The sequence below is a fragment of the Pezoporus occidentalis genome, unplaced genomic scaffold (genome assembly GCF_034315485.1).
Source record: "Pezoporus occidentalis ecotype Australia unplaced genomic scaffold, CSIRO_AGI_Poc_V1 ctg310, whole genome shotgun sequence".
NCBI classification, from domain to species: domain Eukaryota; kingdom Metazoa; phylum Chordata; class Aves; order Psittaciformes; family Psittacidae; genus Pezoporus; species Pezoporus occidentalis.
The window spans coordinates 344766-359462 of record NW_026915053.1 but is presented as its reverse complement, the minus strand read 5'-3'; the positions used below and the strand labels follow the sequence as shown (position 1 = coordinate 359462).

The following is a 14697-nucleotide window of genomic DNA, read 5'->3' as shown; positions in this document are numbered from 1 at the left end:
CTCCCTGCCCGCCTTCCGACTGCTTTGGTTTCCCTTCTGGAGTGAAATCTGAGCACACCAAGGATTACATTTTACTCCACGACCTAACGTCAAAAAGACGAGAGCCAGCAAAGGGCAGGAGGTGCTTTGGGGAGTCTGGGCTCCAGATGGGGAGATGCCACCAGTGGCTGCTCCACACGGGAAGCACTGAAGCTCCTTCACTCCTATTAACGTGCTGGTATCGCAGCCCCACAGCAATTCCCCTTTCTCCATCACAGGAAGCTGGGAAAACCCTGCCCCATCGTACTAAAATCCAAGCCCTTGATGTTGGGGACGGCTGGACCTGCAGCTCTCATGGCAGAGAGCAGGGACACCCAGGGGATGGAGGAACAGGGAAAATGCTCCTGCCACTTACCGAGGAGGGGAGTCCAGGAGGCACCTTCCGGACCTTTTTGGGCTGGCCATCTGGTGTAGAGAAAAGAAGAGAGGATCTCATTTCTGCAGGGGGTTAGGGGGAGGGAAAATAACAACAAGCTACAGCTAAAAGTATGCAAGGATGGAAGGTGCAACTACGGGCAGAGCTCCAGTCCCAAATGCCCCAACAGTCAAGGAAGCATCACCAGTGAAAACGTCTGAGGATGAACCTCTCCTCCTCAACTGTGCACCCTTTGAAGGTGGGTTTCACCCCCACAACATGTGCTCAGGGCAGCCCCTCCCAAAAGAGGTGCTCACTGTGGGTTTGTTAGCTTATAACTCAGGAAAGCCCCAGCTGAGGAGGTGCAGGGTACCACCAAGCCAAGCCAGGCACTCGACCGGGTCGTAGCCCAGGAGGAGAAGCTCATCACACAGAATGACCCGATGCAAAAGAACAGGTTTCCAAGCTGACACCATAAACCAGCAGCGTTTTGAAGTGGCGATATCAAAGTGGTTGCCTTTTTCTGAACAGCACTGGAAAAAAAACAGATGTAACACCAGTCGCTTCTGGTTTCGTTTGGTGGGGAAAGCCCAAAATAGCAGCAAGAAAGTGACTCTGGAGGGGGAACTGTGACAAGAAATACAAGTTCTGGAGAACGGGAGCTTGTCTTCACTTGAAAGCTGAACTCAACACCTGACCTTAGCCTGTGTTCAAAGCAAAGAGGCTTATGGGCAAACAGAGGCTTGTGGGCAGCTCCTGATTTATAACAGGGAAGCAGGCAGGTAGGCACGGAGAGGTCCTGGAGCAGACGCTGCCCATGTCCCTGGGCGCAGTGCCTGGACCTCCCATCTCTCCTTAATGGCTTTTTCCTGGCAGTCTGGGTCCTTGCAGCAGGACAGGGCTCCAAGGAGGGCCATTGGCCATGAAACCAACCTTGAAGGAGGCCCAAGGTTTTCCGTGAACAACTGCTCATGTGCAGTGTGGCTCAGGGGCAGCTTTAAAAGGACCTCCAGCCATTCGCTGCTTTCACCTCCTCTGACGTTCTCCAGAAAAGAGGAAATTGTACACGATGCTGAGCCCAAACCCCCTTTAAAAGCACGGCACCCATATTCACATTCATGTATGAATTCATCAGGCCACGCTGTGGCAGGAACCACAGCCGAGGGCAACGCGAAGCGACTTACCTATGCTGCTGTCAGCACCTCTCCTGCGAGGGTTGTTGGGGTAAGAAAAATACTGAGAGCCCCCTTTCACCCCGGTGGGGGAGAGCGTGCTGGGACTGGCGATTCCCATCTCGCTGGGCAGGAAACTGGTCTGCAAACGGGAGACAGAAAAAGCCCTGCCATGTAATCAGGCTGGAAAAGCACAGCGCTCACTGGGGGAGACCAGAGCGCCCTCGAGCCACATTCCAACAGTGCAGGGGGGAAAAAACAGGCGAGCCAAGGGGCCAGATGAAAAGGCAGATACATGAATATGGGGGTGGCAGGGTTTTCAGGCTGTGTTTTCTCACTGGACCCCAGGAAGGAACCTCTCCAAGACCCAAGGATGCAAGCCAACAGGCGCCATAGTGTGGAGCAGATCGGTCCCATGCTCACCTTGCTGCCCAAGAGGGCAGGACAAGGCTCTGCCTTTGACTGATGGTCCCAGCCTGCTGAAGGCACAGAGCAGGTGACCATCAGGCTGGGGGGGCTCGTTACAGTGTTCCCTGGCTGCCCCATGGCCTCACTCAGGACAAAACTCTACCAAGGTTTTACAGCAAAGGATTACACTGAGCTGCATCCCCAGAGTGTGGGGCAGGGGAGTTGGAACTGGATGAGCTTTAAGGTCCCTTCCAACCCAAACCATTCTGTGATTCTGTAATCACAGGTTTTGGTGTGCTTTGGCCCCTGTGGGGACACACCTGATGGTCACAGCATGTCCACCCATCCTCAAAAGATATGACTGACCAAGCGGCCCTGTGCTGTCTGTCACCCCCCCAACTCATCAGAGACCTGGCCTGGGCTGAGGACCGATGCAGGGCTCACCCACCAGCAAACTCTAAGCCAGTCGCAAGAGACAGGCACAGTTATATGGCAGCACCCATGGACTCAGCCTGTCCTGGTCCCCCCTGGCCATAAACCCCAGCCCAGGGTGCTGGCACTGATGCTTTCTCCCCCATCCGCAGCATCTCGCAGCCAGATCCATCGTGAATGATGCAAAGGAGCTGCAATGCCTCTGCTGCAGGTGGTTTTCTCTTGCCTTCTATCAGGGAAAAGTCAAACCCCTCTTTCTGAAAAGAGGAAACTCCTCCCTCGTGTTTATCCCAGCTGACCTTGAGCTCCCAGTGTGGAGCCAGAGCCCAGGGTGATCGCTGGCTCCTGAGGCAGAGCAAGTATGGCTTTCTTATGGGAGCAGCCCAACGGCATTGCCCCTTTCACCTTGGGAGAAAGTAACATGTATTTACATGGAATCAGAGCTGGCAAAGGGCCTTTCAGCATCAAAAGCTCAGCTCTGACCCATCTTCCGAGGGCAACCCGCTGAAATAAAGAAGGATTTCAGGCTTTGGGGAAACTGGAAAGAAAACCCCACTGCTTTCAACTCCCCCGTCTCCTCCAGCAAGGGGTTGGGAAGGGAAAGAGGAGCTCGTGTGTTCACAGCTGGTGAAATTCCTGCAATCTGTTCCACCGGTCATATTACCTTTGCACTGAAACGGCTCCGTGCAAACGGAGCAGCCCAGCCAAGAAAAGCAAGAGACCCAGCACCCTGGAGGAGATCCCAGAGGAATGCCGGCTCCTGCAGCAGGTATCTCCAGAGAGGCATGGAGATAGGAAGGCAGTCTCCTGGAGAAAGGGGTTTTCTTCCCATTGCCTCTCCCCGGGCAGAGGTTATGGGTTATGGGTTAAACAAGGGGGGAGCGGCAGCTCTGCCCTGGAGGAGGGAGTTTTGGGGAGCACCAGGGCCAATTTTCCAGCTCTTTTCAGACAGAAAAAAGGAACAGGTCAACCCCCCCCCCCAACCCCAAACTGGAGACAGAAGCAACAACTGTTCTGGGGGCCCAAGCAAGCGCGCAGACGGCCCCGCTCGCCTCCCAGCACCCCACACAAGAGGGGTTTTGTCTCCCCTCCGCATCAAACAGGCTCCATCTCCCCCTCTGCCACCCGATCCAGACCCATGCACCCACTCGAGGGCCTCTCCCAGGCTGCAGCACCATTTGCCCACCCCATTTCTGTTACCTTCCATCTTCCCCTCCTCCCCAAAGCCCAGCAAAACCATAACATTCAAAAGGAAGGCTTGGCATCCATCCCATTCCTGCTTTAGCAGCTTCAGTGGTAAATGAAAGCCACTCTGGCTCAGCCAGCCAGCACAGCTGCTCCAGAGCAAAGGAAACATCCTCAGTTCAGAGAAGAGGAAATCATGACGAATTTGTGTGAAATTAAAACATGTAATATGTGTGTGTGTGTGTGTACATGTATCAAGTAAAAAGCTGTCCAGCCAAGAGCTGCTCCCCTGAATAAAATGGTGGGACTGTTGCCCTGGGGCAGCTGCAGCAGCACATCAAAGCAGAGGTGCTCGCTCCTTCCCAAAGAAACTATTTCTGGATGCTGGAAGCAACAAACTGGATTATCTCAGGGCCGGACAACTGCTTTCCCTGGCTCTGATTTATGCCTGGAGTATTCCTGATAGGAAGCAAGTTTTGACCCACAGCACAGCCTTGGTTATCCTGTTGGGGTTCGCACGGGGTGACCCAACAGGGCAAGGTTGTTGCTGCTAAAGGCTGTGTCCCTCCCTGTTGTTGAGACGAGCATCTGCTGCAAGCCCTGCCCTGACAGAATGATCATAAAACTGAAAGACTGCCTGTAATCCATCCCTTTATCCATCCATTATGCTCCATTCCTGGCAGTGCTCAAGGCCAGGTTGGATGGGGCTTGGAGCAAGCTGCTCTAGTGGAAGGGGTCCCTGCCCGTGGCAGGGGGTTGGAACTGGAAGAGCTTTGAGGTCACCTGCAACCCAAACCAGGCTGGGATTCTATGATTCTATCCACACCAAGATGATGTTCCAACAGCACGGAAACCATGTCACAGACTCTCCCTCCCTGTAACTGGTGAATGTGGGGACATGGAGATGCTGGCTGGGGAGGAAGAGATGCACACCAAGTGTGATACTTGGAGGCAAAGTGGGAGCCTCAAGGCAGGCAGCTGGAAGGAGAAGGTGCCTCCTGGAGTGCTCCTCTGCCCACAGCCACCCTGGCACAAGGAGAAGTGCTGTTTGGATCTGACTCGCTGACAGTCCTCCAAGGGCAGTGTGGCTGGGTCCTATCTGATTAAATACTCATCAGCTAGAAACAGGAATAACAGTAATGAAAGAAGTGAGCTTGAAGAGGTTCTGAAAAGAACTGAGAAGCTGCTGCAACTCCATTTCTAACCTCTGACAACTCCCCTGAGCCAGCAATGCAAGCCTGAATAAACTGCTGACACCCAACAGACCTCTCTGAGCACAGGACCTTGGGCAGAGAGGCGAGATGCAAACCCTCAGGTTGCTTTTTATCCCCAGCTTGGCTGGCTGAGGTAGCAGGAAACTCTTCCCTGGGAGGGTGCTGAGGTGCTGGCACAGGGTGCCCAGAGAAGCTGTGGCTGCCCCATCCCTGGCAGTGTTCAAGGGCAGGTTGGACACAGGGGCTTGGAGCAAGCTGCTCCAGTGGAAGGGGTCCCTGCCCGTGGCAGGGGTTGGGACTGGAGGAGCTTTAAGGTCCCTTCCAACCCAAACCATTCCATGATTCTGTGATAAATGAAGCAAAAAATACATCTTATCCTTACCTGGTTTAGTCCTGGCATCCCTGTGTCTCTTCCAAATGTGGAGTACGAGGTTCTTTCACTGCTCTTCCCTACAGTGGAGAAAAGACAAGGTTTTGTGTAAGAGGGAAGGGGAGATTTTGCAGGCACCCCCCTTCAGGGTATGAATCCTGCCCTTGGAATCCTTCCTCTGCCCACCTGCAGAGGTTCCTGCCTCCAGGAATAGCTTGCTGCTAAACCAGGAGCACCTTTCCAGTTCACGGGCAGCAGAGCCCGGCTGCTCCAGAAACAGCAAAACCCCCAACTGCAGCGCTGCAGGGAAGTGCTCGTGGCCATGGAAACTGGCAGTGTCTGACCAGAGCCACCAAATCCCTCCAGACACGCTCCAAAAAGCCAGCCAAATTTGGCAGAGACAGTGACAGAGCAAACCAGAAGCCAGGTGGGAGAGACCAGGCTCCACGGGTGCATTCCATGCAATAGGAAATCTAATTCCAGCAGTGTGTGATGCTGAGCTCCTGCTCCGTACAGCACAGGGATCACCTTCTTCCCATTCCAACTTTCCAAACCCCATCCAGATCTAAAGAGCAGGCACTCAATAGAAAAGCATTTCCTTCCTTTCCAAGCCCCCTCCATCAGGTCCCACTGGGCAGGCTCCTCCTGGAGCACAGGGCTCCACAGGCAGAGCATCCCAGAGTGCTGCGCAGGAGCAGACCCACGTGCCACAGTGCTCACACGTGAACTTCTGCACCCATCAAACGTGCCCACCAGCACCCTGCCCACACACTGCTAAACCGGTGTCTTCAAGGAGGGGAATATACAGCCAGAAACCCAATGCACATGGTGAAGTGTTTCCAGTCTGAAACGGCCCTGCACTCACTGCCCCAGAGCGTGCTGGGGCCCCTGGCAAGCAGCACCCATGGATACCAGGGTGGGTCGGCACCCCAGGGAAGGACCCCAGCACAGGGATAAAGGGACTGGAATAGTTGTATGCTTTGCCTGGGAAGCACAACAGTGTGCTTTGGGGTTCCTCCCCCCCCCCCCCCCAAGCAAAACCAGACACTCCTCCAGAGGGGAACCAGCACTTTTATATTTAAAATCAATAAATAAATTAAACCCAGGCTGAAAATCTATGAGGATTTTTTTATCCCCCTGTTAATTACAGTCTATTAATGGTGCCACCATGCAAAGGAGGGAAGAGAGAGATGGGAGATGATGACTGAGAAGGATTTGCACCCAGGGCAGGATGGGCCCAGTCCATCAGCAGCCCAGGGACAGTGTGGGGGCTGCTGCCTGTGATGTGGCTGGGAGAAGCTGGGCTCCGCCACCCCCTCCCTGGAAAGAGGCGATCGCATCCTGCCTCTGGTCTGGCTCAGTAAGCAAAATAGGGAGCGGGGAGGATTCTACCAGTCTGCTTAAGCTAAAGCCATCACTGAAGGCAGCCAAGATGCAGGTTAATGCACTGGGGTGACATCTGGGCTGGCAGGCAGCTCCACGCACCATTAAAGGGTTTTGGGGAGCAGATGAAGAGGGGAGGAGGAGCAAATTTCCCCAGGGCAGTCCCTGCTGAAGCACAGGGCAGAGGGATGGGAAAGGAGAGGGGGCTGCTTGGTTTTCCAGCCTTAGTACGGGGGCTTTAAACTCAACCCTAAATTTCAGTGGGTTCCCCCACTATAACCCCAAACCTGAGACACCCCCCCCTTCCCAATGGTGCTGTTTCATTTTGGAGGCTTAAACGTTAAGTAAAGGTCAAAATGCCAGAGGCTGCATCTCCCAGATGACCTCGTTTCTAAAAGAGCTTAGCAGCAGCTCTGCTTGCAGCCAGTAGCAGGACACCAACCCCACAGCAGGTTGGGGATGGTGATTACTCCTCAAGCAGGGCAATGCCATGCTGGTTTAGCTGGTCAGCAACAGCCAGGCCTCCTGTCTGAGAACACACTGACCCTTCAATGTGTGGTTTGAGCAGAGAAGCACTGAGGCAAACACCTCTGCTGGCACCAGCTATCCCAGTGACCACAGGAAGATGAAGAGCTACAACCCAGTGCCAACACCATATTGCTCCAAAGCCCACTACCTTCATGGATCGTGGAAGGCATCATGGAATGGGTTGGGCTGGAAGAGACCTTAAAGCTCATCCAGTTTCAACCCCCTGCCAGCTCCTTCTCCTGCTCTGCTGCTTTCAAACCCTGCTCAATGAGCACTTTTCCAGCCTCTCTCCTCTTCCTGCAGGATCTGGAGGAGATCTCAGATGAAGCCTCCCACAGGCCCACCTTCATCCAGGACTCTGGGAAAGAACCCACCCCCCCCATTTGTGCTCTCTCCTCCCAGAGGCAGGTTTGCTTCCAGGCTCGCAGACAAGATGATGGAATCAAACCTCCTCTTTCCTGAGCTCGCTGCCAGCTCTGGCAGTGATGGGGTTTGGCCTTGGTGCCCAGGACCACGGCAGCATTTCACCAGGACACTTGGGGTTTTGCCTTTTTGCTCCCCAAGATGCGTACAAAGAGCCAAGAAAAGATGATTCATCACTTCCTATGGGATTTGCCAGCTCCTGCTGGGAGGATGCAAGTGCTTGGCCATGGCACAGTGCCCTGTGCTCCCCCAGGGAGGTCACACCATTGCCCCCCATTGCCCTGTCCCCAAACAGAGCCCTGGTGCAGCCCCAGCACACACCACCCACCCCAGCCATGGCAGAGCCACCCACCATGCCCCGGGAATTCCATGAGAGGTAAAAAGGGGAGGAAAAGCACATCTCCAGATTTAAAACCCAGGAGCAGCGACAAACCCCAGTCCGTGGGCAGATTAAAACCATTGTCCAGGCAGCACCCCATCCCCAACGTCTCACAATACACACAAGATTAGAAACACTCCTCTGAAAAGAAGCTAATTACTAGAAATAATTACTAGAAAGAAATCTCTTCTGGCTTATCAGTTCCCTGGTGTTCAAGCAATTCCTTCCCCCCCCTCCCTCGCCCCTTGCTGAAGATGAATGGTAAAAGAGTGGCAGGTTTTGAAGAGTGGTGATTGAAAGCAAACACAACATCAGAGAATCTCCCCTCTGGCAGGTTAAAGCCATTCCCCTTGGCCTGTCCCTACAGATCCTTGTCAGAGAATCCCTCCTCGCCCTCTGGGATGAGCTGGCTCGTCACAGCACCGGGCAGCCAAGGATGCTCAGACCTCACCAGGAGGAACAGGAACGGGCTTCAAGGTGCCTTTCAACCCACATCATTCCATGGTTCTGATACAATGCAATCACAGCCTCACACACCTTCTGTTCACCGAGTACCACTGGACACGTCCATTCTGATCTGCTTCTTCCATGTCCTCACATTCCAAAATTCACTGCTTCTGCTTGAATTTATGAGTTTATGAACAAAAGCAGCTTTGAAACGGGAGGAGGCCTGAGCCCCTCCTGGCTGCTCCCTCCCTCCTCCCCACCTCCTGTTTGGGCACTGGAGCTCCCAGTGCTGCACCCAACCGCTGTTCATGGGCATGGGAAGATGGGAGTCCCAGCAGGCACTGGAGCCAGTGGGGAATCACCCACTGGAGCAGCCGAGGGCTGGCTCCATGTGCTGGGGACTGCCTGGGCTCACAGCCTTGCTGGGGAGTGCCGCAGCACTTGCCAAAGACCGGGAGCCCTGTCTTTGAGAGGAAGCCAAACACGTCTTCCCTGCACACATCAAAGGGGAAACCTCTGTGCTCCTCCCCAGGCAGCTCCTTCTCAGCTGGAAACTCTTCAGGCTGCCTTGGCCTCAGGTGTGGGACAGGTTGGGATGGGTCCCCCCCACGCACACCCCCAAGAAACCACGCAGAAGTGCATCAAGGCTCCCCTGTCTTGTTAAGAAACATCTCTTCTGCTTTGCTCACACCTTCCTGGGGCAGAAAATGAGAAGGAATAACACCCTTGCAGAGGGACAACGGGGAAACTGCTGGGAAATGCTCTTCTACACTGGAGCAGGATCCCCAAGGGGCAATTAAACATCGTCCTCCCCAACAGCAAGAGGGGAGCAGAGCTGAGAGTGAGCTCCAAGAGCACACACACAGGGCTACCCACTCCCCAGCACAACCCCACTCCTCTCTTCTCCCTTCTGACCAGCTCCACAGGAGGAACCACCGGTTGTGGTGGTGATTTTGTGTGTCAAACACAAGTCCCCCTTTGAACCCCAACCTTCAAACCACCAGCAAACAGTGGGAGCTGCAGGGCCCTGCCCCAGCACCACTCATTCTACACTCACCAGAGGGTTTCAACCACCACGGTGTGGGCAAAGGTGGGGAGGACTAACCCCAATTCCTGCCCTAATGTCATTAGAACTCTCTAAGCCCTTCAGGATGGGTATTTTCTGCTCTCAATCTCCCCTCCCACACCCGAGCTGCAAGGGGTAACTGGGTAAACTGTCACATGCACCCAGTCACACACAATCACCATCGCTTACTGGTCCCTGCAAGCTCCCCACGCTGCCCAGTTGCAGCAGGGGATGGTGGAGCCAGATGGGGCTGCCAGAACCTTGCAGGACACAAGGAGAGACCCTACAGAATCCACTCCAGCTCTCTGTGTTCCCTGCTCTGCCATGGGGCTGCAAGGCTGGAAAGCAAAGCAACCACGAGTCTCTTGCAGTATCTAATCGATGAGCACATCTTTTCTCCCTCTCTCTCCCAGTGCTGCTTCACCAGCTCCCAAGAGCAAACTCAGCCCATCCCATGCCAGCACAGCAGGCATCAATCTCCACTATTGCCCCTGGGTGCTGCTGTAAAGCAGGGAAAAATAATCACATGCATAAAATATGGTGGCTGTGATGCACATCAGGCACGGATGAGACCCTCTGCACAGCAGCTCCGTTAACCACAGCTTTGAGAACATCTTCTGGAGCAGGTCCAACACAGGGGAAGAGCAATCCTGGCCAGTGCAAACACTCCCACTGCCCCATGCCATTCCGTGTTGGATTTCCCCTGCTTTGACCACGCTGAGCAGCTGAGAGTCACTTACCCACGAGTCCAGCTCCCAGGAATGGTGATGAAGATATGCTGTTGTGAGGAGGCAGGTCCCTGTGCTCGCCGTAGTGGGGGCCTTCACCATAGCTCTGCTGAAGCAACACAGGAGACTTACTGCCAGGCACGAGGGGATGCAGAGGCGAATGCCAAACCCCAAAGCTGTCACAGCTCAGTCTTTCCCATAGCAGGAAGGGTCAAAGTCAAAGGCAGAGAAACAGTCTTATCCTCATGGTAAGGCAGAGCAGGGTACTGCAGCCACACAGTCATGGCACTGGGAGAGGATACAGCATCAGAGCCATACAGGGGGATTGCCCCACACTGACAGCTCTCAGGCAGTTTCTGCCTTGGCCAAGCTCAGCACCCCCCAGGTAAGAGCCAGGCAGCCCCTGCCCGAGCCAGGGGGGGCAAAGTGGCGAAGAGAAGGCCTATAAAAATGAGAAATGACACCAGAGCCCCTGCTCCAGCACTGACCTAAGGGAAGGGAAACGTGCCATTGCAAAAACGAATCACACAAACCCATTCAAACATGAGCATCTGTCAAAATACCACCATTTCAATTCAGTGGATGGTTTTCCTCTCTTCCCCTCCTCAGTTACATGCTGTTGCAGCCTCCCCTGTGGAACCCTTCTTGCGCTCTCCATCCCCACTGAGGGCACCAATTGGTTCCCTGGGCTCCCAAAGCTGTGCATGGTGGACAAGCTTTGCCCATGGTGAGATCCAAATGTCCAAAATGGGGCAGGAAAAGCTGTCCCAGGGTTAGACCCAACCTAAATGTGCACTGAGAAGCCCTAGTAAAGCCCCTGTTTATTTTGGTTGGAGCTCTGTGTTTGTACTTCATCCTTACCCTTCCTTGGTCAAATGTGGAGCTGTTTTGATCTCCCGTTCCCCAGGAACCTGATCCCGGTCTTTCATCCAAACCTACCGAAAAACAGGAAGCACAAAGGTTACTCTTGCTTTATCAGCAAAGCCTCAAAGGTGTTCTCACAAAATTAACTCTTCCTTCTACAAACAAACCAGTATTTTCATGCATAAACCACTTCCACTTGGTGTGACCGAGCCTTCCCTCTCCCTCCTCACCTTCCCACTCTGGCTGGCAGTTTATTCCACAAACTTCAAAGCAAATCCCACCACAAAGCAAAGCCCAGCCCAGCCTGGAAATGCTTCAAAACGCAGGACAGTGGGAAGAGGAGAACCAAGTATTTTAACTCACTTTATTGCAGAGACCAACGGTGAAGAGGACCATGAGTTCCAAACTCACTGCACCCATCCCAATGCTCCAGTGGGACCTGATTTTTGCCCTTGGTGCTGCCAGGTCATGGACCAGCCTCTGCTCTTCATTGCACCCAAGCAGATTAAAGAGCACTCAGAGCTGAAAGCCTCGAATGGGAACTGCTGGAGGTACAACGTTGCCTGTGGCTCAGCCACACTCCCTCAAGGGCATTTGTTATTTAAGCCCCCGTGGTCCCCCAGAGGAAGGTGCATTGTCAGCATGGGCCGCATCAGAGCACGGCTGCTGCCCATCTCAGTTTTAGCCCTCCCAAGCACACCCTGGGCAAAGGGGACCCAACCCAGAACGGCGAGAGAGCAAAGAGGAGGGTTTTGCAATGCGCTTGCACGCAGACTGTGTAGGAAATAACCTCCTTTCATCGTCTGCCAGGTCCACCCAGGCTGCGCCTCTGGGGCTGCGAGCGCACGAGGCACCCAGGGGACAGGGGGAACACCCACCAGGACGAGGAAGAAGCCAGTGAGTGGCAGCAGCAGAGCTCTGGCAGCTCAAGCTGGGACCGCAACTGCACGGAAGGCACCTTGCCTGCAGACAAGCCCTGACAACTCGGCAGCAGGATTTCAGACCGTGCTGGTCTGCGCCTGCTGCCCTGGCTGGGTGACCAGGGGTCAGTGAGTGGCAGCTGGCATCTCCCTGTTCACATAAACAGGGGTAAAGCCGGGGATTTAAGAGGGAGCCGGGCAGGGCATGGGCATCACTGCACCCTGTGGCTGGGCTCTGCAGATGCTACGCAGATACTGAGAGCTCAGCCAAGGACAAATCCCACATCTGCAGGAGGCTGAGCAGCGTGGATGGCATCAGCCAGAGCCACGTCCCTGCCTCAGCCCACCAAACCCCAACCCTGCTGGAGGGGGATGCAGCCACATCTGCCATAGGGTGGCACAAGAAACCTTTTGCAGAGGCTCCAGGCAGCATCCAGCATCCCCCCAGTACTCCCCGGGGACCCCTTGGCACCGGCTCTTCCAACACAGCAAAGCACCAATAGCCGAGATGCCCCCAGGGCATGGAGGAGATTCTCCTTTAGGAGCAGAGCCCTGCGGGCAGCAGTGGTGACAGCGGAGGGATGGGAGGGTGGCAGGACAGGAGCAAGGACACGGAGGGGGCAGGGTTGTGGGGCACACACCAATTCCATTTTAGCAAAGCTGATTATTATGGCAAACACGCCGTGGATTTGTCTCCTTCACTCCCCTCACTGTTCATTTAACCAGAAACTTCTTTCAAATTACATCCTTCTATTTCGGTGCCTTTGTGTTAATCATTTCCCCAGAGAATTGGTGTTTAATTGCTGTCTAATTTACATAATTATGCATATTAATCTCCACACCTAATGAATATTCATAATTCTCATTTAGATTTTGTTTTCTAATCAAAAATTTCCAATGTGATTACTGTGCAGAGCAGGGATAAGCCTCTAATAATACCTTGGATACTAGGGAGAATTACTGCCAATTCTCCCACCTCCTACTTCCTAAAATAAACTTTTGCTTTGCTAATGTGTTTTTCTACAGCAATTCATCTGCATATCCTGCAAACACCAATGGAGAGCAGGAGGCAGAAATGCTCCTGCTCTTCACTTTGCTTTCATGGGGATTTTCAAAGCTCCCAATGGTCAGGAGTTGCAGCCTTAGATGTCCTTGGCAAACCTGCCCCTTTGCACTGGAAGGACGAGGGCCGTGGCATTGACCAGGCTTGGCTGTAGCCAGTGTCCCCCCAAAGTGCTTCAGGAGCCCCAGGGCTGGGGTGAAAGCCAAGGCATGGGGGTCTCGATCCCTGTGCATGAGGATGGGAATTCCCGGGTCGTGGACTGCCTCCTGCAGACCCTGGTCCTGTCTCTAACCCACCCCATGGCATAGGAGCATCCCCAGGCCAGGATGGGCTTGGAGAGGATGCTGAGTGGGGCAGGCTGCGGGTGGGCTCCGCAGGGAGTTTGGGTGCAAAATTCCTGGATGGAAAAAGAAATCAGGGCCCAGGACTCCCCCAGGAAGGAAGGAAGATGAGCTGGTGGGTGGTACAGGAGACAAAAGCTGAGACCAGGAGGCTCACATGTGTTCTATGCATGGAGAAACACTCAGCACGAGCTGCTCCCAATGAGCAGCCCGTGGTTCAGCCGCCTCCGAACGAGCCTGTGGCAGGGCAGGGATGTGCTGCAGTCCAACTCCTGCTGGGTTTTGCTCTGCTCACACCATAAAATCACCAAAACAGTGCCAGTGCCAAACGTGGTCACACCAGAGGTGCCCTTGACCCAGCCTGGCACCAAGCAGCCGGGCTCAACCCACGTGGAGGAAGGGGCAGGAGATGGGGAAGCCTGGGGTGAGAAGGATACTGCTCAGGCATCCCCACGCCAGCATCCCCAGGGCTCTCTCCAAGTGCTCACCTAATGGTACCCAAGCATCCTACCTGGACCCTTCTGGACCAGCAGCTCAGGAGGCAAGGTCAGGTACCCAGAGGACATGTGGAAGCACCTTGGGACACCTGGTGATGTGTGTCCTGTCCAAGGGCACTGCTGATGTGCTGCTGGGCTCCCCTGGGTGAGATGAAAATCCTGCAGGCATCTCCCTCGCCCCCAACTCTGCCTGAGCCCTGGGCATAGATTTTCTATATCAAAGCATACACAGCTCCAGGCCAGCAGCTCGAGGGGGGGGGGATTCTCCCTCCTCTGCTGTGCTCAGGGAGACACACCCCCCCCCCCCCAGCAATCCTGATCCAGCTCTGGGGCAGCAGCACAAGAGGGATGTGGAGCGAGGCCAGAGGAGGCCATGGAGATGCTGTGAGGGCTGGAGCAGCTCTGCTCTGGAGCCAGGCTGAGAGAGCTGGGATGGGGCAGCCTGGGGGAGAGAAGGCTCCTGAAGGGGAGACCTCAGAGCAGCTCCAGTGCCTGAAGGGGCTGCAGGAAACCTGGAGAGGGGCTTGGGACAAGGGCCTGTAGGGACAGGCCAAGGGGAATGGCTTGAACCTGCCCGAGGGGAGACTGAGATGAGCTCTTAGGCAGAAGCTCTTCCCTGGGAGGGTGCTGAGGCGCTGGCACAGGGTGCCCAGAGAAGCTGTGGCTGCCCCATCCCTGGCAGTGTTCAAGGCCAGGTTGGACACAGGGGCTTGGAGCAAGCTGCTTCAGTGGAAGGGGTCCCTGCCCGTGGCAGGGGTTGGGACTGGATGCTTTAAGGTCCCTTCCAACCCAAACCGGGCTGGGATTCTATAATTCTATGAACCCAAGTGATCAACAAAGACTGTGCCAGAACTTGCATGGCACGGGGCTGAATTCCATCTGC

At 54.7% G+C, this 14697-nt stretch overlaps 2 protein-coding genes across 18 annotated transcripts in view; both read right to left on the bottom strand.

The window, feature by feature from the left end:
- The window catches only part of ATP8B3 (ATPase phospholipid transporting 8B3), a 165470-nt gene that overhangs the window by 751 nt on the left and 150022 nt on the right, over positions 1-14697 (bottom strand). The gene's annotated exons all lie outside the window — the stretch shown is intronic.
- TCF3 (transcription factor 3) overlaps positions 1-14697 on the bottom strand; it is a 69296-nt gene that overhangs the window by 18433 nt on the left and 36166 nt on the right. For 11 of the 15 annotated variants that reach the window (XM_062628201.1, XM_062628202.1, XM_062628194.1 and 8 more), the window contains exons 4-8: positions 10991-11064; positions 10142-10238; positions 5188-5255; positions 1579-1708; positions 395-444 (exon numbers count right to left, since the gene is read on the bottom strand). In XM_062628201.1, the coding sequence (XP_062484185.1) occupies positions 395-444; positions 1579-1708; positions 5188-5255; positions 10142-10238; positions 10991-11064 (419 nt within the window). The remainder of the gene's footprint in view (positions 1-394; positions 445-1578; positions 1709-5187; positions 5256-10141; positions 10239-10990; positions 11065-14697) is intronic. The other 4 variants (XM_062628204.1, XM_062628192.1, XM_062628205.1 and 1 more) reach the window with 2 other exon arrangements.